Genomic DNA, 22383 nt, shown 5'->3' with positions numbered 1-22383 from the left:
AGAACAATTTCATTTCAGAACACTTTTTCTGAAAATTAGCTTCCAGAAAAAACCCATTTTATTACTTTATAGCATAGCTTCCTGAATTCAAATCTGGTCTCAAATACTTAGTAGCTGTGAGACATTTAACTTTATTCGCCTCAGTTTTCTCACCTGTAAAATAAGCTGGAGAAGGAAATGACAAACCAGTTGACAAACCAGTCTACTATTTCTGCCAAAAAAACCCCAAATGGGGTCACAAAGAGCTGGGCATGAGTAAAAAAAAAACTCTAAACAAAATAAAATTGACACATTTTCTGAATAAATGAAGTTTTTATGAATAACCACTAAATTAGTGCAGTCTGAGAGAAAAGTTATATTGGCTGCCAAATATCACTGTGTTTCAGCTCAACAAACATTTCTTAAACACTTTCTATGTGTCAGGACTGTGCTAGGTGCTGAAGATTCAAAGACAAAACAATTCCCAATCTTCAAAGAACTTACATTTTCAGGAAGGGTGGAAATGGGGGAAGAGAGGGGGGTAGAATTTAACATGTGTATAAACAATTCTAAGGAAGAAATCAGGAAAAGTTTGGGGAAAGAAGTGATAATACTAGGGCCCTGAAGAAAGCTGAAGTTGAAGAGGGAGTGTTTGTTAATTGTCGTGGTGAAACATGGTGGAAGGAGATGAAACATCCAGCTCTGAAAACAATCAGTACTCTAGCTGGGCTGGAATGTGGAGACCATGACGGGAGTGATATGAAATAAGGCGGAAAAGGTAGATAAGTAGGAGTTATGATGTGGAGAGCCTTGGATATCAGGCAAGGAATTTTGTATTTCATTAGTAGAATAAACTTTCATTCAAAGTTTATTAAGTGGCTATTATCTGTTAGGCACTGTGCTAAGTGCTGGAAATACAAAAAGAGGCAAAAGATAGTTTTTGTCTTCTTGTCGGGAAACAACAAAGAAAAAATACATACAAACAAGATATATACAAACACAAACACACATACATATGTATGTATATATCATGTTACACATATTTTGTGACATATGTATATTTATATTACTATGTGATATGTTTATAATATGTTTTGTGATATATTACTATATGATATATATATGTGTATTTTATATGTAATAGATACATTTATATTACTATATGATGTATTATAGAATCTATAATGTAATATATGATTATACATGATATAATATAATAGGAAGTAACTAAAAATGAGAAGATATTTAGAGGAAAGGCTTCCTGTAGAAGATAGGATTTTAGCCAAGTCTTAAAAAAAGCCAGGGAAGTCAGGAGGAGAAAATGCATTCCAGACATGAGAAATGAACGTCAACAACGACAACAAAATGCTCAGAGTCTAGAGATGGACTGTGTTGTTCATGGAACAACCAGGAGGCCAGTGTCACTGGATCCAAGAGTATATGCCAAGGAGTAAGGTAAAAGAAGACTGGAAGGATAGGAAGGAACTAGGTTATATAGAGCTTTGAATGCCACACACAGCATCTTGTATTTGATTCTGGAGGGCAAAGTAAAAGGGAAATTGCATGTACTCACTTCTAGCAAGAGTCCCCCTTCTGGCATGGCAATTCCAGTGGGGAGGTGATCTTCTTTCACTGGGTGGTCACCATGGGTCCTAAAGTGTTGCTCCTGAATAGCTGTTAGAGAAGAAAAGTAGCAATATGTCAATGATCTCAATCAATTTATCTCCTCTGTCTTGGGCCCAAGAAAGTAAACCACATTTACAGGGTAGAATGACTTTCTCAGTAATCCAAGGATTGTAAACATTGTTTTTATTGAATGATATTTTTCCACTGTTATCCTCTTCATCAAAAAATAAAGCAAACAAATGAATAGGTACACGAAAACTCAAGAAAAAAAACATCATGTTACCAAATCCTTGCAGTTTATATAATTCAACCCAGTTAGTGTTGGCTCACAGTCAGCAACCAAAGAAAGACAGAACGACCCAATACTTAACTAAGTTTGATTCAGTTTGTCTTAGAAAACTTTGGTCAGTCCAGTGCACTATCTTTTAATGTTGTTCCTTAAAGCTGCAATTTTTATTTCCATCATTCTGATTACATATCACTACCCAAACTACGCCATCCTGGGCTGAAGAAAATTTTAAAGTTTTAGTACATTAAAGCATATAAAAACACAAAAAAATTCCTTTTCATTCTCAACATCAATGGAAAATTGGAACTAATTCACCCAAAACAGTTACAACTTAAACACAATTTTTGTGTGGTCATGAAATGTGTATTAAAAGGTGAGACTCCCATTCCAATTTATCAGGGTATCAGTCAATCAGTCAGTCGAGCATTTACATATCACTCACTATTTGATAGTGATAAAGGTAAAAAGAAAGGCAAAATCCACCTCTGTGCTCAGAGAGTTCATATTTTAGTGAGAAAATTAACACAAAATATGCAAATAGCTTGTTCATGCATTTTATCCATATGATATAAAAATGGAAGATAATTTTCAGAGGGGAGAGGACCTGGAAACATTACCTGCAAAAGGTAGGAGGTGGTGAAAAAAATCAAGAAAGCCAGGAGGTAGATGAGGAAAGGGAGAGTCTTCAGGAATTGGAAAAAGCCAGGAAAAAGGCAAAGATGGAAGAGGTAGTGTTGGATGTGAGATCTACCAAGCAGACCAATGTAACCAATAATGGAGTGTATGAAAGGAAGTAGAGTAAAACAGCTATAAAGGGAGAAGGGAGCCGGGCTGTGAAGGGCTCTAAACACCAAACAGAGGATCTTACATTTGTTCCTAGAAGTAAAAAGGACACGAACAGATTAACAAAAATGCTATTGCAATAGTATAGAGTTAAGGTGATGAGGACTTGTACCAGGGGAGCAATTGTATGAGTAAAAAAAAATTGTATGAGATTTATATGTGTTTGTGTATATGTACATGTCAATATATGTGTATGTGGTGTATGAGTTTATGTATATATCTATAGGTGTGTACATGTCTATATGTATGTATATGTACATGTCTATATTGTGTACACATCATATATATATATATATGTGTGTATATGTATATATACACCCATTCAGCTACACTGATATATACATACATATATACATTGTAACATGCATATATACAATGTAAAGGTAGCAATAGTGACTTGACAATTGCTTGGCTATGGGGGCTAGTGTGAGTATGACTTAAAAATCACAAAAGTTATTATCCTGAAGACTGGAAGGGTAAGGGTCCCTCCAAAAGAAGAAGGGAGTTGAGAAGAAAGGAAGGTGTGAGGGTAAAAAATAAATAAATAATGATTTCTTTGGGGGAATTTGAGATACCCATAGGGTGCCCAATTTGAGACGCCCAAAATATGTGAAGATGGACTTTAGAAGAGAGAAGAGGGCTAGATATACAGCTTATGAAGATGACAACTGAACCCATGGGAACTAATGAGATCACCAAGCCAGTGACACCTGCCTTCTGGCTATTTCACAAACAAGACACTGAATTGGGGCATTTCATCTAGTTGTCCCCATGGAAAAGTGTATATATAGAGAGAAGAAAAATGGTACAAGGAAAGAAAAGAGAGCCCAGAACAAGGTCTTGGGGGAATGAACATGGATTGGAAGTAGAGCCAGCAAAGGAGACCCTCACAGAGCAGTCAGATAGGTAGGAGATCCAGGGGTGCATAGTTTTCATGAAAACCTAGAGAGAAGAGAATAATCAGAAAAAAAGGTCTTTGACAGCATCAAAATAAAGAATCAAAGGACAAGAGTCTTAATAATACTCAATGCAGATCATCTCATGTATGGAGGAAGTATAGAACAGTGGATAGGACACTGGACTTAAAATCAGGAATTAACTTAAATTCTCCGGTCCTCAGTTTCCTTATTAGTAAAATGGGGACAATAATAATAATACTACCCCATAGAGCTGTTATGAGAAACAAATCAGATAAAACATATAATGCCCTCAATATACCTTAAAAGTACTATATATTACTATGATTATAATAATAATATTTACATTGTGCTTTAAGATTTTGTTGGGCACTTAGGTGTCACATTGGATAGAACATCAGAACTTGAATCAGGAAGACCTGACTGTATATCACTTCAAATTACTATGTGATCCAGGGCAGGTCATTTACCTGCTAGTTTACCTCAGTTTCCTCATCTCTATAAATATAAGCTGGAGAAAGACACGACAAACACTCCAGTGTCTTTGCCAAGAAAACCCTAAATGGAGTCACAAAGAGTCAGCACAAATGAAATGACTAAAGAGCAAGAGAAAATACCAATAAGGACAAGTGCCAAATTGTTAATATCTGGATCTTTTTTTGTCCTAATTCAGGACATGCCACAATAGCATATATGAGGTCCAAGAGGGACCCTGACAATTTCTCTTGACTACAAGTTTATCTTAGCACTCATTAGCATGAGTGCTTGCAAGGTGTTCTAAATAAAGGGAGTCTTTATAAATACATAAGTAGGGAGTGAAAAAAACATCCATGAATTTATTTTATAGACAACTGGAGTTAAGTGAGTAGCTAGTAAGTGTCTGAGGGCAAATTTGAACTATGGGATTCATGATTCCAGGGCCAGTGATCTATCTACTGTACCACTTAGCTGCCCTTCATAGCCACATATTTATGAATTAAAACAATTCCTTTTGTATTTGGTAGTTACTCCCATGAACTCATCAGTTACTGCTGGTTTCTGTCTTTATCTTACTTCCTCTTCTGCTGAAGGGGCCCAGGTCTGATCAGAACATCTCAAACACTTTAAAAATGTCTTTTCTCACAACCACTTGAGTTAGATAATTCAAGTAATATTTGTTAGTCTCACTGGAAATGTGAAAAAAACTGAGGTTTCAAGGGGTTATACAATTTTTCTGAAATCAACCCATAGCTAGTAAGCTTTAAAGTCTGCAATGCAGGCTCCAAATTCAACACTCTTTCTACTACATCATGTACCTCCTCATAATCTCTACAGTTTCTCATAATTTCACAGTCTCTATGATCCACATATATTGGAACTGACCTAGACCAGTTTGCAAAAGCCAGTTGTTAAATTTTCAGTGTGAACATTTGCACCTTGTGAACATTTGTAAACACTAGAAATCGAATCTTGATTTACAATTCTGTTCATTATCTAGGTTTTTAGAAAGTGATAGACAAAATCTTAATAACTAAGATTAAACTTTTTTTAAGAAAGCTGGTTGTTAAACATATACCAGTATTGTTACTGTTTATAATTAAGAGAAAGGGAAACAGTGAGAAAGTTATCATAGAAAAGTTAAGACCCTTAGTTGCAAATGCTATTAGAGCTGAGGAAAATGAGTTTTAATACTAAAATAAAAAAAACCAGAGAATATATCAAGGTAATGTCTTTAACCAAAATAACTTAAAGCCTTAATTCTATAAAAGAAAGTCTAATTTTGAAAGGGAAAACCCTCTTTGTATTGAACTAACTCTATCTTCCAACTTTTATTTCTAATTTTTCAATTATTTCTACTTTAATTGCTAATTGAATCATTTTGTTATTATTGTTCAATCATTTCAGTAGAGTTCAACTATCTATAATCCCATTTTGTGTGTGTGTGTGTGTGTGTGTGTGTGTGTGTGTGTGTTTTGGAGGAAGAAAGATAACAAAGCTACTGGAATGGTTGTCTATTTCCTTGTCCAGCTCATTTTACAGATGAGGAAATTGTGGCAAGCATAGTTAAGTGACTGATCCAAAGTCACACAACTAGTAAGTGTCTAAGGCCATATTTGAAATTAAGAAGATGAGTCTTCATGATTCCAAGTCCAGTGTTCTATGTACTGTATCATTGAACTGTCCAAGTGTAATTTTGTAACCTATGAACTCAGAATCAGGAGTTACTTCTGTTCCTCACTTTCCTTATCTGTAAAATACTACCCATACTATTCATAGATTGAGAGCTGGAAGAGACCTTAGAATGCCACCCAACCCATCTTCATGGATGAGATATTGAGATTAAAGAATCTACCTAAAGTCACTCAGTGTCTGAAGCTGGTTTTCCCAAATCCAAGTTCAATCCTCTGTTCATTTTTCCTGGATAGAAAACTGAGTCTGACCTGAGGTTCAAATGTGACTTCAGATTTCCTCCATGGTGAAATCTGGATAATTTACAGCACCAATTTCATGGGTTTTTTTAAGGATCAAATGAGCATATAAATATAAAAGTGCTTAGGCACAATGATTGACAGAGTGGACATTATATAAATGCTTGCTCCCATCCCTTTCCCTTCCTTTTAATCAATTACTCCTCAAATTTTCTTCCAAACAAAGATCCTTCAAATATTTGTGGACATTGATTATGTACCCACTAAGTCTTTTCTCTCAACTACGAAGTTCCAATTCTCTCAAATGATATATTATGTTTTCATCCTTCATCATTCTGTCCTTTCCCTCACTATGCTCTTTGTCTGATACTCAGAAATGAATACAAGACTTTGAATGTGAATTGACCAGGACAGAGTGCTGTAGACATATTACATCCTTCATTCTGGACACCATGAGACCAAAACTATCATACAATCTTTTGACCTCCATATCATACCACTGACTCATATCATATTCTTGGTCTTTTAAACTCCCAGTCTCTTTGATTCCTATGAGGTGTTTGATAGCTATATCAACCCCATTCTGCATTTGTGCATTTCATTCGTTGGATGTGTGCATTTATTGCATTAAATTCTTTTTAGATTTGGCCCATTACTCTAGTTCTTTTTGGATACCAGTCCTTTCATCCAAAGAATTAGTGATCCTAATTTAGTGTCATCTAGAAATTTGATAAACACATCATCAATGGCATGACCTAAAACTCTGAATTAGATTCTTGAACAGATTACATCTCTGTAGCACTGCTGCAAGTCTCTCTTCCCAAGATACCTAGGTCCACCACTTCCTTTCTATCTTGACTCTCTCAGAACTAAATGGGCCAATATCAGAAGCACCAGTTTCAGCCTACAAATGCCCTGATGCTCTCCTGTTTCAGTAGCAGTTATTTTAATTACCAATTAGGAAGGAATTGGAAGCAATTGCCTTTCCCCTAGAGACTCAGGGAGTTGTGGTTGAACATCGGAATATAACCTATCAATACTGTCACAATATTGTTTAGTTGGCCTATGGAGACATTCATCTTACCATTGTATTCAATGATGGCAACATATACTTGCCCTGGGCAGTAGTTCTTTTAATCGACATAGCAAATCTTAGCCCCAACAGTTCCTTCTTCTCCAATTGCACCAGCTATGCAATACTGATTGTTCTAATGACCATGTCTACACCTGCTAAGAATTTCAATCGATTTCAAATCTATTTATATTACCATTCAGTTTGCATCTTTCTACCTTTTCTAACAATTTGTAAGGAGAGACTTTCAAATGCCTTCCCGAAATTTAGCTATGCTGCGTCTACAAAATTCCCCTATTAGTCTCATTATACAAGCAAGATGAGTACACTTAGTCTGGTATGATTCATTTTTAATGAAACTGCAATGGGCTATAGTAATCACCATTTCTTCTTTTTTAAAAAAATAACTTTTATCGATATTTTTGTTTTTATGTAAATTTTCCCCTCAGAGAGCCATTCAAAATAACCAATAATTTGCCTACTTCTCTTTCTAAGTCTCACTAGCCACTCCTTCAAAAACATATTCTTATTTTTACCCCAGGAATAAATGTCAGTGGGTGAGGACAGCATCTACCCATCTTCAATATTATGCCATCTCTCTTGCTTTCCATGATTAATAAAAATAATTAATAATGATTAGCCTTTAGATAATGCTTTTAGGTTTGCAAAATACTTTACAAAAATCTCTATCCTATGAGATAGGGATTATTATTGCCTCTGTTTTACAGATAAGGAAACATTAAGTGACTTATCCAAGGTCACACAGCTAATAAATATCTAACGTGAAGTAGGATTTAAATTAAGATCTTCCTTACTCCCATTCCTACACTCTGCCACCCAGCTACCTAACTGGATCCTTTACAGTATTAGTGTCAAACTCAAATAGAAAAAATCCCTGATCCCTACAGCCACAAATTGACTTAGAAAACCACAAAATAGCAGTACATTTTATTTTCCTTTTATTTTTTATTTCATAATTATATTTTAATCTGGACCAGTTATAATAAGGAGTTTTGCCTGCTTTTGGTAATCCATAGACCCCAAATTTAATACTGCCTACTTAGAGCATCTGGCATTTGCATTCACCATGCCTCAGGATGTGATTCATCCACAATCTATGGCTTGAATTCATCAAGAGCAGTTAAATATTTATCCTTTGACCATTTATCACATATAGTGGCCTTTTCTCAGTTCTCAAACTTCTCATCCACTTCTGCAGAATTCTCCTCCTGGATACTCTTCACCTCTTGGGGTTTCTGTGATCTCTCTTGATTGTCTGATGGATCATGAGCCACATCATGTCTCCTGATACATATATGTGCTCCCCAAAGACCATTCTATTGTACAGCCAAACTGAACTTTTGGGGAATCTGCCATTTCCTTTCTCCATGTCTGCTTTAGTTGTTCCCTCAGTCTGGAATGCACTCCCTTTTCATCTATATGCCTTGCACTCCGTAGTTTCCTTCAAGAATTTAGTTTCTATGTGAAATCCCTCCTAATCCTCCCAGTCATTAATGGTCTCCCCACAACTCTGCCATCCAAAATTAGCTTCTATTTTATATATTTCTGTATATATACATATATATCCAGATAGCTATGTATAGCTATATGTACACACACATATAGACACACATGTACACACAATATTGTCTCTCCTGAGAGGATGCTGCAGCTCCCTGAGTTGCAAACCTCTTTGTCCTTGTACCCCCAGTGCCTAGGATAGTGTATTGTCCTTAATAGATGTTTATTGACTGGCTATTAATGCTCACTTTTCTTGGAGTTCAATTATCTATTAATAACTATTTTTTTCCTTTCCAAGCTAAAAATTGTTCTTACAGAATTATGTAATTTCAAAGTTGGAACTGACTTCAGAGGCTATTTAGTCTAGCCCTTCTCCTTAGTAAGCAAAACAGTGCTTCTCTCCACTGTTGATTACTACATCCTTTTTTAGGCTAAGCCTATCCCTTCCTTCTTTTTCTTCCTCTCATCCCCTATATAATTTTAAAAAGCTCTTCTTTTATTCTGAGCATTTGTCACAAAGCTCTACTCTTACTGGACTTACACCTTCCTGGGTTTTGTCTTACAAGACTGTGCCTTGTAATGATAATAGCATAATATAATAACATAATAGTAATAATAATATAACATATGATAATAACATAATGGTAATAACGAAATTATAATTATGAGTCTTTGAGGTGGGTTTGAATTTGGAAGTAGGAATCTGTGCCTTTAGGATATATTGTTTTTTATCAAATTATCACTAGCATGGGGCCTTGTGAAATCCAGAGGGGGAGAAAAAAGGGAAATTTGGCTTTAGGGAAATTTATGTTGATTAGCAAGATCTGTCTTATTTTTTTCTGCATTGATGCCATGATAAGGTAATTGATATTGCAAAAGGCAAACTCTTAGTGATGCTCATCTCCATATTACTAGTTCATGTGGTTTCTACTCATCAAAGAGACTGTCATTGACATGATCAATGTAATATGCCCCTATTGCAACAAAGTTCTTTGAATAGCCAGCTGTATGTTCCAGAAATGAAGATAGCTCTTTTATGAGCACATTATCCTATTCTAAAGAGGTTTCTAAATAGCCTCTCAGTAAAATGGAAATGGACATGATAAAAGTCCAAGGGGAATGGCCTAGTTGCTATTATTTGAACTTAACATTCCATCTAGCATAACTGAGTCTTTTCATGGGCTGTGTCCTCCAAGCTTGAAATGTACTCCACATCAGGGTCTCTCCGAATCCTTAACTTTCTTCCAGGTCTGACTCAAGTGCTGCTTCATATGGGAACCTATTCCTAAGCTTGAGGATTTGTTTTTTTTCATTTTTGTCTTGTATCTACTTTCTACATAGTAGACAATTAATAAATGTTGACTGATTTGAATAATAACTCACATTTATGTAGCACTTTACAAGATATACAAAATGATTTCTTTAAAACAGCCCTGTTTTAAAGAATTATACTAATTCTTTTCCTTATATTATAGATGAGAAAATAAGTCCTTTAAAATCTAAGCTTTTCAAAGAATTCCATATGCAGCCACAATAGTCTCTATAGCTGTCATTTTAGTTTTTTTTCCTGTTCAGAATAATTGCTTGCAATTGTCAAAATGGATGTATATATCTTCCTTCTGCAGTCCCTCTTCTTTCCCTAAATATATCCCTACCTCTTTGGAGAAAATATGCATATGCAAGTTTATGACTATTACACTACTGCATGGATCATAAATGCAATAGAGTATCTTTCTGATCCCCCAAATCCCAACATTAGAAGGGTTATCTAGTCCAAACTTGTAATTGAAAATGAATCCTTTCTACAACATAACTGACAAGTGTTCATGCAGATTTTGCTTAAATACTTCAAGGGAATAGGAACTTGCCAGTTCCTGAAGCAACCCAATCTACTTTGGATTGGTTTTAATTTTCCTGACATCAAGCCTAAATGCAGCTTCTTGCATCTTCTAGTCATTGCTCCTCTGCATCCACAAAGCCCCCCTCCCCCTCGGGGCCTTGTACCTAGTAGGCACTTGATAAATGTTTCCTGAATTGAATTGAATTAGCTAAATCGAGAGAAGCTTTGAGGGTTTATAATTATATGAGAAATTTTCCAAAGGAAGTGGTCAAAGGCTCATCACCTCAAAACTAGACTTCAGACTCAGTACAGAGGGATGGAAAGGGAAAGAAAGACCAGATGACCTAATAGGCCTTTATTTTTTCCATAACTCCATTACTTTTGAATCCCAAGAGCTACAGAGAACATATATAAGAGCTCTGACATTTTCAGACAAACTGGGAACTCTCCTCAATTCTGGAAATATTGAAGTCTCCATTATTTTTTAAACACTGAAATAGAAATAGGGCAGCTGAACCTTATATATATATAATGTTATTATTGCTCTAAAATTCTGAGCAAGTATGTAAAATGTTTCCCCAAATCATGTCTAAAATAAGTTCATGTTAGTGCATTGGTCCAAGAACTAAATGACTTCCATCTGCTCGGGAATGAGTTAGAGCCTCAGGTACAGTAAAACTGAATCCCACCTGACAGCTCTCAGTCAGCACTTCAGTCTGCTATTGTTCACTGACCAACCTGGAGAGTGAAAAGATACCTTTGACTAGTGAAACAAGAATACATGGAATGGGAAATTCCACCTAATTTAGGAATGCTGTGATTTAACCCTTTGCAGAGAGTGTCACTGTACGCTAAAGGTCAACTGTGGACATGACACAGAACTTAGAAGACGCATGACCTTAGAAAAGGATGAAGAAAATACATCTCTCCCTTCTTTTAAAAATGTTTTTAAATTAAGCATTTTTAAAATTATACACTTGAACTTGATAGTCATCCAACAAACATAAATATTTCCATATATAATGTTTGGAAGAGAACTTTAATATAAAACTGATGATACCATGTGCAGCTTGAATTTTTAAGACTACAGCCTCTTTAACATGGCAAAACAAACATTGCCCTTGTGTGCATACTCCTATGAACTTCCTTTTGCCCTTTCTGTTTACCTTTTTACATGTTTCATTAACACTTTTTTTCCATTTTTTGCATCATTATCACTATCTCCCTCCACCACTCCAAAATACTACTTAAAACCTCTCTTAATAAAACTTCCTTTCCTTCTTTGCTAGAAATAAGGATAAATGAGCATGGAATAATCCAGATAGTCTGTAAGCTAATAAATATAAAGAGCCTACTATGTGCCAGGCATTGTGCCATCTGCTGAGGAAACAAGAAAGGCAAGACAGTCTCTGTACTCAAGAAGCTCGGTTGCAATGGGAAAGAAATATGCAAATAATTGTATGCAACAAATTATAAATAGGATAAAAATTTGAAATAGTGAATATACTAGATTTAAAGGAGATTAGGAAAGACTTCCCAAAGAACCTGAGATTTTTGCTTATACTTGAAGGAAGCCAAGAAGCAGAGATAAGGAGAGAGAGCATTCAAGACATAAGGAAGAAAGTGCTCAGAGTTAGGAGATGGAAAATCTTGTTCAAGGAACAATAAGGAAGCCAGTATCACTGAGATGAGGAGTAGAGGTGACAAAGAAATTAAAAAGAGGGTAGGGTTTTGGAGGAAAAACAGCATTCATTTTTGGACATGTTAAGTTTAAGATGTCTATAAGACATTTAATTTAAGATGTTCATTTGGCAATTGGAGATGTGAGACAGTTCAGGAGAGATGTTAGAACTGAAAAAATGGATCTTATAATCACCTGTCTAGAGATAATAACAGAAATCATGGAAGTTGAAGAAGTCACCAAATAAGACTTTAGAGGGACAGGAAAACCCAGGTCAGAGCTTTGCAGTACACTCACAATTAGCAGTTATGACCTAGATGAAAATCCAGCAAAGGAAACTTTGCTGAGAAGGAACCATCAGACGGTTAAGAGAACCAGGAGAAAGCAAATGTCACAAAACCTAAAGAGAAGGTACTTGATCAGCAGTGTCAAGAAGAGGGTTTGAAAAAAGGACATTGGATTTGGCAAAAAAGAGAGCATTAGTAATTCTGAATAGGGCTATTTCAGTTGTAAACTCTTGACATCATAAAACAGCCATCTAATTCTTTTGTAATCCCCCCAACATTCAACATCCTAGCCATGTGCTGAAGAGACTTAGAAAACTTGAGTCCAACAGAGTCTTAGAGAAAGAGACTAAAATACAACAGGCACATATGTTCTAGGATCATTGGGGGGGAAACTTCATTGTTGCTGAAGTAGGAAAAAATTCTCCTGGGGAACCAAGGAGTGTTCCGTTTTACTTCCTACATTATTTTAAATGCCACTTGAGTGTTCTCTAAATTTAAACTCCCCAGGATTCAAGTTTAGTTTACAAAAGACAAAAATGTTTTCCTGATTAAAGAACAAAAGCCACCTGAGAACAGGTCCACTGGGTTTCCTGAGCCACAAGGACTTGGACCAGGAAGCAGGAGGTGACTGTTTTGAAGATCGGGATCTATAAATCAACTTTGAGACTGACACTTCTGCCACAATAATGTATTCATACAGAAAATACCTGTGTTCTAAGGACCTTTAAGCACTTTGTAAATATGGAGCCTGATTCTTTCCCTCAGGTGGTTCAGCCTTCTCTGCCACCAAAGTGAAGAAAGGAGTGATTCTTCCTTCAAAATATCCCCAGGAAAAGGAATGAATGGTCACTGTACAGGAAAAGTAGAGTCAGTGGGCAAGCTGCTCTTTAACCACTCTTTCACATGCCAATCTACAGACATTATTTTTGCCCAGACTTGCAGTTTAATAAATATATGGAATTCCCAATGAGGAAATCCCTTCTAGTAATGCAGTTTGACAACTGCTTTGCGTGCTATAATTTTAGAGAATTGTGTATGGCACTGAGAAACTGAGTGCTATCCAGAGCCACTGACAAGTGTTTGTCAGAAGCAGGACCCAGAGATAGGCGCAGATTATTTCCATTTTGTCACATCACTTCTTGATATACATACGCACACATACATTCATATGCACATTTGTGTACATACACGCACTTAGTAATTAACTCTATGTTTATGTTAACTAATGTTGTATAGAAATACACAAATGGAGGTAAAATGGAAAATTCTTTTCATCCACAAATAAATCTCATTTACTTTCAACAGCATGTGAACAATCATTGCTTACTTTAGGTCAATTCATAAGGGTGTTTTATTAAATATATTATAGAATGGAGAAGACGCCTCTCAAAAAATCTACTCTCTAATGATAATGAGATCCATAAACAAATGTAGATGCATAGCAAAAAGAGAAATATTTGCAGATGGTTAGCTTTCTAAGGAATTCTCTCCCTTTTTCTTGTAGGAATGGTGAGCTACTGGCACAAGAAAAGTGGTCCCAGAAGTTTAAGATCATAAATCTCAAGCCAGAGGCACTTTAAACATCATCTAGTCTAATAATCTCATTTTAAAGATATGGAAATTGAGACCCAGAGTAGGTAAAATACTTGCCCAAAGAAGTAAACATAAGAAAGGACTTCCACTGAAAGAAGTGTTAAGTTATGTAACTGAAACATAACAACATCCAACTCTCCCAGATGGCACATTATCTCCAGGTGATTATGGCATGGTATGGTGGAATGAGTCTGTGACACTTGGGTTCCAGACCTAGATCTGTGCCTTTCTAAACTTTGAAACAAGTCTGGTTCCCTCTCAATGTCTCAAATTCTCATTTTCAAAGTAAAGGAATTAAATTCAATCATCTCCCATTCTATGATTCTAGTTACATGATGTTACTATAACATATTCTGTGTGGAGTTCTGGGAGCCAAGCGTTCACTGACGCGCTTTTCAGTGCCCTTAAAATATAACAACAAATGAATCAGTTTCCTTAGCCGGACAATGTGCCCATTCCAGTAATTATAAACAAGTCCCACTTCAGATATAATAAGGCTTTGAGGCAGGAAAGAAATCATACCTCTTCAACGGGAAATAAGATTTAAGGAAGAAACACAAAGATACTCAACCAAAAAGGTTTTTATTAATAATTTACCATTCACTGGATTTGTCTGCTACTAAATCTAATCGCCACGAATGAAAATGAGAACTCTGTCTATAAGAGAATCTGTTGTAGTTATTGATCAGTCTTTTCAGTCTCATTCAACTCTTTGTAATCCCATTTGGGATTTTTTTGGCAAAGATATTGGTGTAGTTTGCCATTTCCTTTTCCAGTTCATTTTACAGATGAGGAAACTGGGGCAATCAGAATTAAGTGACTTGCCCTAGGGTCACACAGTAAGTGTCTGGGGCCACATTTGAATTTAGATCTTCTTGACTTCAGAACCAGCACTCAATCCTTTGTGCCACCTAACTGCCACAAGATTCTCAAGGAATTTTAAATTCTTTAAGTCATATCAAGTTTGATACCCTTAAGAGGCAGGAAAATGATGACCTTGGTCAAAAATGTCAGAAAAGGATTTCAGAGTAGACGCAATAAAGACTGAGTAGAGAAATATAGTAATAGAATATTTGATTTGTTTTTTAATTTCTCCGAGGACATTCTGTTTCACCTGCATCATATAAACAATACAGAGATTAAGTTGATCAGGAATACTGCAAAGAGTTTTATGACTCTATAAACTATTGTCTATGGTACAAAAAGGGGGGGAGGGGAAGAAATGGGTTCTTGATACTATTTTCACTTTTTTTTGTTTTCTTTCTCCCTTTTGTTCTGACTTTTCTTTCACAACATGACTAATATGGAAATATGTTGAAAATGATTCTGCATATGATCTATATCGGATTCCTTACTGTGTTGGGGAGGGAAAGGGAGAGAAGGAAGGGAGAAAAAATTGGAACTTAAAAGTCTTAGAAAATGAACACTGAAAACTACCTTTACATGTAATTGGAAAAAATAAAATACTATTAAATGAGGGAAAAAATGGGCTTTGAGGGGAGGAGCAGGATGTCATCAAGATAGGTATAGATAAATAAATGGACAAAAAGATGTATATTTATCCAAGGAACACTGTTGCTTCTATCAATCAAAAAGAAAGGACATATCAAGCACTTATTTTAGGTACTAGAAATGGGAACACACAGAAAGGTAAAAATAGGAATTCCAGTTTTAATGGTGGAGATGGCAGGCAAATAGGTAAATTCAAGACAGAATAAGAAGGGATGTCATCTGAGAGCATCTGGGTCAGGGGTAGGGTGGTACCCTATAGAAATTATCATTTGAGTTGAGACTTGAAAGAAGCCAGAAAAACGAAGAGAGGGAGGTGAGGAGAACATTGCATGTAAGACATGGAGGTGGTCTTCTTCTCCCTCCCCCTGCCAACCCTATGTCTTTCAAGTAAAGGGGTAAAATTAGATGGCTGTAGGTCAGGAATTATCTGGATAATTATCCCAACTCTCCATTTCCTTTTACCCATGTAGACATGAAATCAGCATGAGTGATCCCTATTAGCACTGATTAGCATTACATAACCACAAAAAAGCAAACGTATCTACGAGATTTATCTCATCATGGCCTGGACCACGGTAATACGCAGAGACAAGCATACTGCTGAGTTATAATTACAGGAGGGGTTCCAGTCTCGAATGCCAGTCAAGACTCCACATAGCTGTTTGGGGAAGGAAATTAACATAAGGAATACGTGTTCTCAAGCTCCTGGGTGAACAGAATGCTGCAATCAAGGCTACCCAAAGAAAAAAATAAAATTATCCTAGCACGGTAATACAAAGGTTCGGTTCTCTGCGTCGTGGTTTCTGTAGTCTGTTTCCTCTGGGGGAAAAATGCTTTGAAATTAAGTATGCTCTTTGAACCTTTTTTAAGTTCTGCATGACATTTATTTAAGGTAGAAAGCTCGGGGAGAGCACCCCCCCTTTCCCACTCCCCCGGCCCTTCAAAATTAACTCTCTTGCCCTCGTTCTTTCTTCAAGTCGTTCGCCATAGTCCTCTCTGGGCGTTTACGGTTAATGTGTTTCTCATGTACCCGGGGCATCAAAGGGGGCTGCCATCTTTTGACACTGCTACATTCTGCTCGGGGCCGTTTACAATCTACTCTTTCCTGACAGCTTTGCGTGATTAGGGGCCGCGGATAGCTGGGCTGCCTGTGGGCGGGAGCCGGGCGCCGAGCCACTCACTCAGCCCAAGCTCCACCCTTCACTTCCCCCTCTTCAACTGTGAAATTCCTTTGCAGAGAAACACCAGAGGGAGAACAGGCTTTTTGGTAACAGCCGGCTGCCGACTGACCAGAGCCTCTCTGTCACGCGATCTAACCAGCTGTCAATCTCCCGGGGCCTCTGACAGAGGTCTGGCACTCGTTCAAACCATTGCGTGCAAGCAAGCTGGCCACATTACCCCATGAAGCATTTCATAATAACAACAGCTGTTAAATATTGATGACTTCTGGCAAGCTGTGAATGCTTTTCATGAAGGTTAAACCTTCGTGTAATGGAACCTAATGCTTCATTATATATTATAAGACATAGCTGGAACATGATGGATTGTCGTTGGGTTCGGGGATGGTTTGTTTTGTTTTGTTGCTTTTGGGGCTTAACAGGGGGAAAATCAGAAAATGACTTTTTTAGTTGTTTGATGGAGGGAGGAGGAATGAGTTGGCAGATTGCAAAGTTAAGAAAAGCACTGGAAACGGAAAGGGAAAATGATACCAGCAGACAACATAGGAGAGCAGGTTAACTGCAGCCCACTGAGATGTTTTACTGAAACTCAGTCAAACTACTCAAGATCACAGCCAGTTTTCCCTCTGGGCTATTTATAGAACAGAGTTCTGCCGGTACCTGAAATAATAGAAGGAGCCGAAAATCCTCAGGGAGATGCGGCCGTACAGATCCCTACAGTACAGTAGCCAGTGGCGTATGCAGACTTTGGGTTTCCCAACTAGCCATAGATACACGAGCTTTCCCCTCCAGAGGACTCCTAGATATAACCAGATGCATATGACTATCCATATGCTGAGCTATTTTTCCTTATTGAATTCAAAAAAGCATCTCACTATGAAGTAGAGAGAAATAATAAATTGTGACGATCCAGTCAGCAGAGCATGGGGGACTCTCCCCTGAAATCCGATTCTGATGTCCCCTGCATGCGTGATGATGACTGGTGGTGGTTTGTCGGTTACACCGGAGGAAAGCAAGTTACTGGAAGGTCCTACCTGCCTACCTAAAAAGGCTTTAATTATAAGCCTGGGGATGACCCCCCCTTTCCCTCTTTTGGTGATATCACTTTTAACCATCATATCAGAGACAGAGAGAGACAGACAGACATAGAGACAGAGACACAGAAACAGAGATACAGAGACAGAGACAAAGAGACAGAAAGAGAGAGACAGAGAGGGGAGGAGCGTACAGGGAGAGGAAGGGAGAGAGAGAGAAGTCATATCTCTCTTCTGGGAGTTTGCATATATATATGCAAATATATATGTGGGATATATATATATATATATATATATATAATATATATATATATATATATATATATATCTCTCTCTCTCTCTCTCTCTCTCTCTCTCTCTCTCTCTCTCTCTCTCTCTCTTCAAACACACACACACCCAGGCCCAGTCTCTCTTCTGAGCTTCAGCTCCATAACACTTATACATTTACTATTAGACTTGGCCAATGGCATGTCCCATAGATATTACAAACTCAGCACATAGAAAATAAAAGTCCAGAGTCAGCCAGGTGTTGCAGTGGATATAGTAGTTCTGGAGTCAGAGGATCTAAGTTCAAATCTGGTCTCAGACATGTACTAACTGTGTGGCTCTGGGCAAGTCACAATCCTGATTGCCTCAAAAAAAAAAAAAAAAAACCTTCCAACAAAAAAACCTCCATATCTCTCTACCAACTCCTCTCTCCTTTCTAATACCCCTTTTTCTATTGATACTTTCACTATCCTTCCAGTCATTCAGATTCACAAACTGAATCATTCTCAAGTCTTCTCTCTCACTAGCCCCTTAGAGTCAGTTATGAAGCCCTGTTGGTGCTATCACTACAACAACTCTTGCACTGGTCCCCTCTTCTCTAAGCACTTGGCTATGACCCTAAGCCAGATCCTCATCACTCCTCACCACTGCAAGAGCCTCAGTTTATCTCTTTGACTTAAATCTCTCCCACCTCAATCCATCTTCAGCTCAGATGCCCAAGTGATTTTCCTGAAACATGAGCTTGATGTCACCCACCTACTCAGCAAACTCAGTAGGTCACAATGCCCTCTAGGATCAAATATAAATCCTCTGCAAGGCACTTAAAGCCCTTCCTGCCTTTTCAAGTGTTCTCATTCTTGACTCTACACTTCAGGCACTAGTATCCCATCACTGCTGATCTGCCTGTGAGTCACACTCATGACATTCCATCTCCTGCCTCCACGCTTTTGTACACCCTATCCCTCCTCAACTCTTCCTCTTCCCGGCTTCCCTGATTGTCTTCAAGATTCAGCTCAAATGCTGCTTTTGGCAAGAAGCCTTTCTCATTCTCCTCCCCCTCTCTGAGATTACCTTCTATTTACACTGGCTATAGTTTGTATATACGTACAAAATTATTTTTATATTGACTCCCCCATTAGAATAAAAACTTGTTGAGAAACTGAAATTGATTCTAACTTCATTTTGTGATTGACTCTATTCTGTATTATTCCCATTGTAAAACTGCTTAAACTGTGTTTCTTTGGCTCTATCACAATAAAGAGACTATATTTTTGTCTCTCTGTTTCCAAAATTTAGCACAATATCTGGTAGACAGTTGCAAATTAATATTCCTAAAGTACAGTTCTGACCATGTAACTACCCTCAAGAAACTCCAGTGGCTCCCTTTTGCCCCTGTGACAAAATACAATAGCATTATTTGTATTTAAAGAACTTCATAATCTAGCTCAAATCAACTTTTCCAGGCTTCGCACACTCCTCTTCCTTATGCATTCTAGATTCATTCAAACTGGTCTTCTAACTATTCCCTGGATATAATTTTTAATCTCCCACAGCCTTTGCACAGATTGTCTTACATGTCTAAAATGTATTTCCTTCTTTCTTACAGCTCACAGAATCTCTAGCTCCCCTCAAAAGTTAGTTTAGATGCTATTTGCCCTATAAGGATCTCTTCCTTTCTTCCTCACCTTGAAATTTTTTTTTATTTTCTTGAGATAGAATTTGTGATTTTTCAGCATAGAAAATTCTTCTAGCAACACAAGCTGGAATCTTCTATGCAATTCATATTCTTAGTTGCTCAAAACACTGAGGATTTAAGTGACTTACCTATAATCACATAATCAGAATTAGTGGGAAAACTTGAACCCAGAACTTTTAGGCCCTGAGGTCCACTGCCTGTCTTTGCTTCTCTTACTTTGCATACATTTGTGCATATGCTGCGTCCCCTGAAAAACTGTAAGCTTCTTGAGGGCAGGGACTATTTAGTTTGGGTCTTTATATCCATTTTGCTTGGCATATAGTTAGCATTTAACAAATGTTTTTGAGTAAATGAATAGACATCTCTCCTAAGTTCAGAAAGGCTAGAAGGTTGGCTATAATTCATGAAATAATCTATTGAAATATAGAGAAATTGTAGGGGTATCTGGATGCACAGACCCAGTGTCAGGAGGACCTGAGTGACTCTGAGCAAATTATTAAACCCAATTGCCTTCAAAACCAAAAAAGCAACAACCATATACTACAATATGAATTACAATCTGCATCAGTAGAATGAATATCCCCATTTGTGAAATTATGAATCTTTTAAGGAGTTCTCAGGTCTGCTACTAACTTTTAACTTTTAAGCAATCACTGAATACATAATATGAGGGAACTGGATCTTTACTGTAAAATTGACCCTTCTGGCAGTCTGGAAAGTGGATGAACTACTTCTCAGAATGATATTTTTAATAACTAAACATAATATCCAAGTTTTTAATTAAAGGTAGCTTTAAATTTCAGTTCAAAGTTAGTGAAAATAAAGATGTAATTTTTTTTCATCCAAGAATCTCCTGAAATCTAACCATACACTACTCCTACTCTAAAATTTCTTTCAACTAATTTTCTATGGTTTCTGTCAGAAATATAACTAGCATGGGCTAACTAGGATTTTGTCTCAGGGTGCTGAAATTTAAGGGACAATGATAACACTAGTACATTACATCTTCAGAAGACAGGAAAACTCAGCTTCGCATCTAATTAGTAAGAATAATTAAAACAGTAAGATATGCATAGAGAGGGTCTTCTCTATAGCAACCCTCTAGGTAAAAGAAAACCCTTCCTGGCCAGCCTATCTCTTGTTTCTGGCAGTGACCTACCCATCTATCCATTAGACCACTCTGCCTCAATTATAAATTAAAGCCACAATAAAGCTTTGTGCTTAAGTGGAAGGCCGAATAAGGTTTTGGATAGTTGGAAGTAAATCTGTGGCTTCTATCCCACGTCAACAAGTTCAAAATCAACTTGTCTGGTTTCTGATGAACTCTCCTTTACATCCACAGGCAATTTTCAGTTCTCTCCAATTTGCCTATAGTTCCTCTTTATTTCCTTTCCCCCTTTATCTGTTAAGAAGTCTGTGAAGTGCCTGCTGGAATCCAGGGTCGTAAATACAGTTTCCAAGAACTTTCCATTCCCTGATTACTGTAATTTTCCATTACTTCCACTGCGAGATGTGTCAACTTTGATGTGTGTTGGATTCCCATTTTTCAGAGAAGGGAAGCTGAGTCACTGGCACACAGGGAATCCTGGGGGTGGGGATGGGCAGGAAAAAAGCAAATTTGGAAGTTTCGTCTTCTAAGTTACATGGGGGTTGTCTGTTACATGAGAAAATGTCTGTCCTAGAAGATAAGTGAGAAAGTAATTGAGGATCTGTTCTGAATGTGAAAGAAAAATTAATTTAGGGGTTTTACACAGGATGAGTATGAAAGAAATAAGGAAGTATGGTGGTTTCATTTCTGGGAGCTGAAGGAAGGAAGGGAAGAAAGAAAGTGGAGGAACTGAAAATGAACATAGTCCTGTAAACACTCCTCTATGTCTGTAGTGAAGTTCTGTAGACACAAGAATGAGCCCTATAGAATGAAACATTATAAAGTAGAATCCAGACAAAAGATCATCCACCTGATCAGATTTGATCAATAGTATCTTATTTCTCCAAATACCAATACAATAAGGACAACCCACCTTTCAATCACCCAAAAACCATGTAAATATATTGTGTCAAATTTATTTGTAAGACGAGTTTTTGTCCTCTTCAGTGCTCCCCTTATCTCTACCCCATCTCTCCTAAAAAAAAACTGAACAGAAATAAATCTGCAGCTTAAATTTCTGCCTAAGAAAAGCAGTTCTAGTTGGTACTGTCTTACAACTGAATCCCCCAGATCCAACAGCTAGAGACAACTAAAGACAGCAAAACAGGATGAGTTGGGGACTGTTAGGTTTTATAATGATTTAGAATTTATAACAATAAAATTAATAATAACTTTATTATAAGCTAATAACAATGAGCAAGAGAGAGAGAGAAGAAGAAGGAAGGAGAGAGGGAGGGAGGGAAGGAAGGAGAAAGAGGGAGAGAGAGGGAGGGAGATAAAGAAGGAGAGAGAGAGAGGAAGGAAAGGAGGTAGAGAAGGACAGGGAAGAGAAAAAGAGGGAGAGAGGGAGAGAAAGAGAGAGAGGGACAGAAAAAAGGAGGGAGGGAGGGAAGGAGAGAGGAAGGGAGAGAGCAAACACAACTTATAGTTTTCAAAGGCCTTTCAGATCAATTATTTCAATAAACTTCTGCAACATGCTGCAAAATAGGCAG

The 22383-nt window shown here is 37.2% G+C and overlaps 1 protein-coding gene across 1 annotated transcript in view; it reads right to left on the bottom strand.

Moving 5' to 3' along the window:
* The window catches only part of AHRR (aryl hydrocarbon receptor repressor), a 255083-nt gene that overhangs the window by 100067 nt on the left and 132633 nt on the right, over positions 1-22383 (bottom strand). The window contains exon 4 of the mRNA XM_051969788.1: positions 1553-1653. Coding sequence (XP_051825748.1) covers positions 1553-1653 — 101 coding nt within the window. The remainder of the gene's footprint in view (positions 1-1552; positions 1654-22383) is intronic.

The sequence above is a fragment of the Antechinus flavipes genome, chromosome 1, assembly GCF_016432865.1.
Source record: "Antechinus flavipes isolate AdamAnt ecotype Samford, QLD, Australia chromosome 1, AdamAnt_v2, whole genome shotgun sequence".
In the NCBI taxonomy this organism is placed as follows: Eukaryota; Metazoa; Chordata; class Mammalia; order Dasyuromorphia; family Dasyuridae; genus Antechinus; species Antechinus flavipes.
The sequence above is the reverse complement of the archived record's forward strand: the minus strand, read 5'-3'. Positions and strand labels throughout refer to the sequence as shown.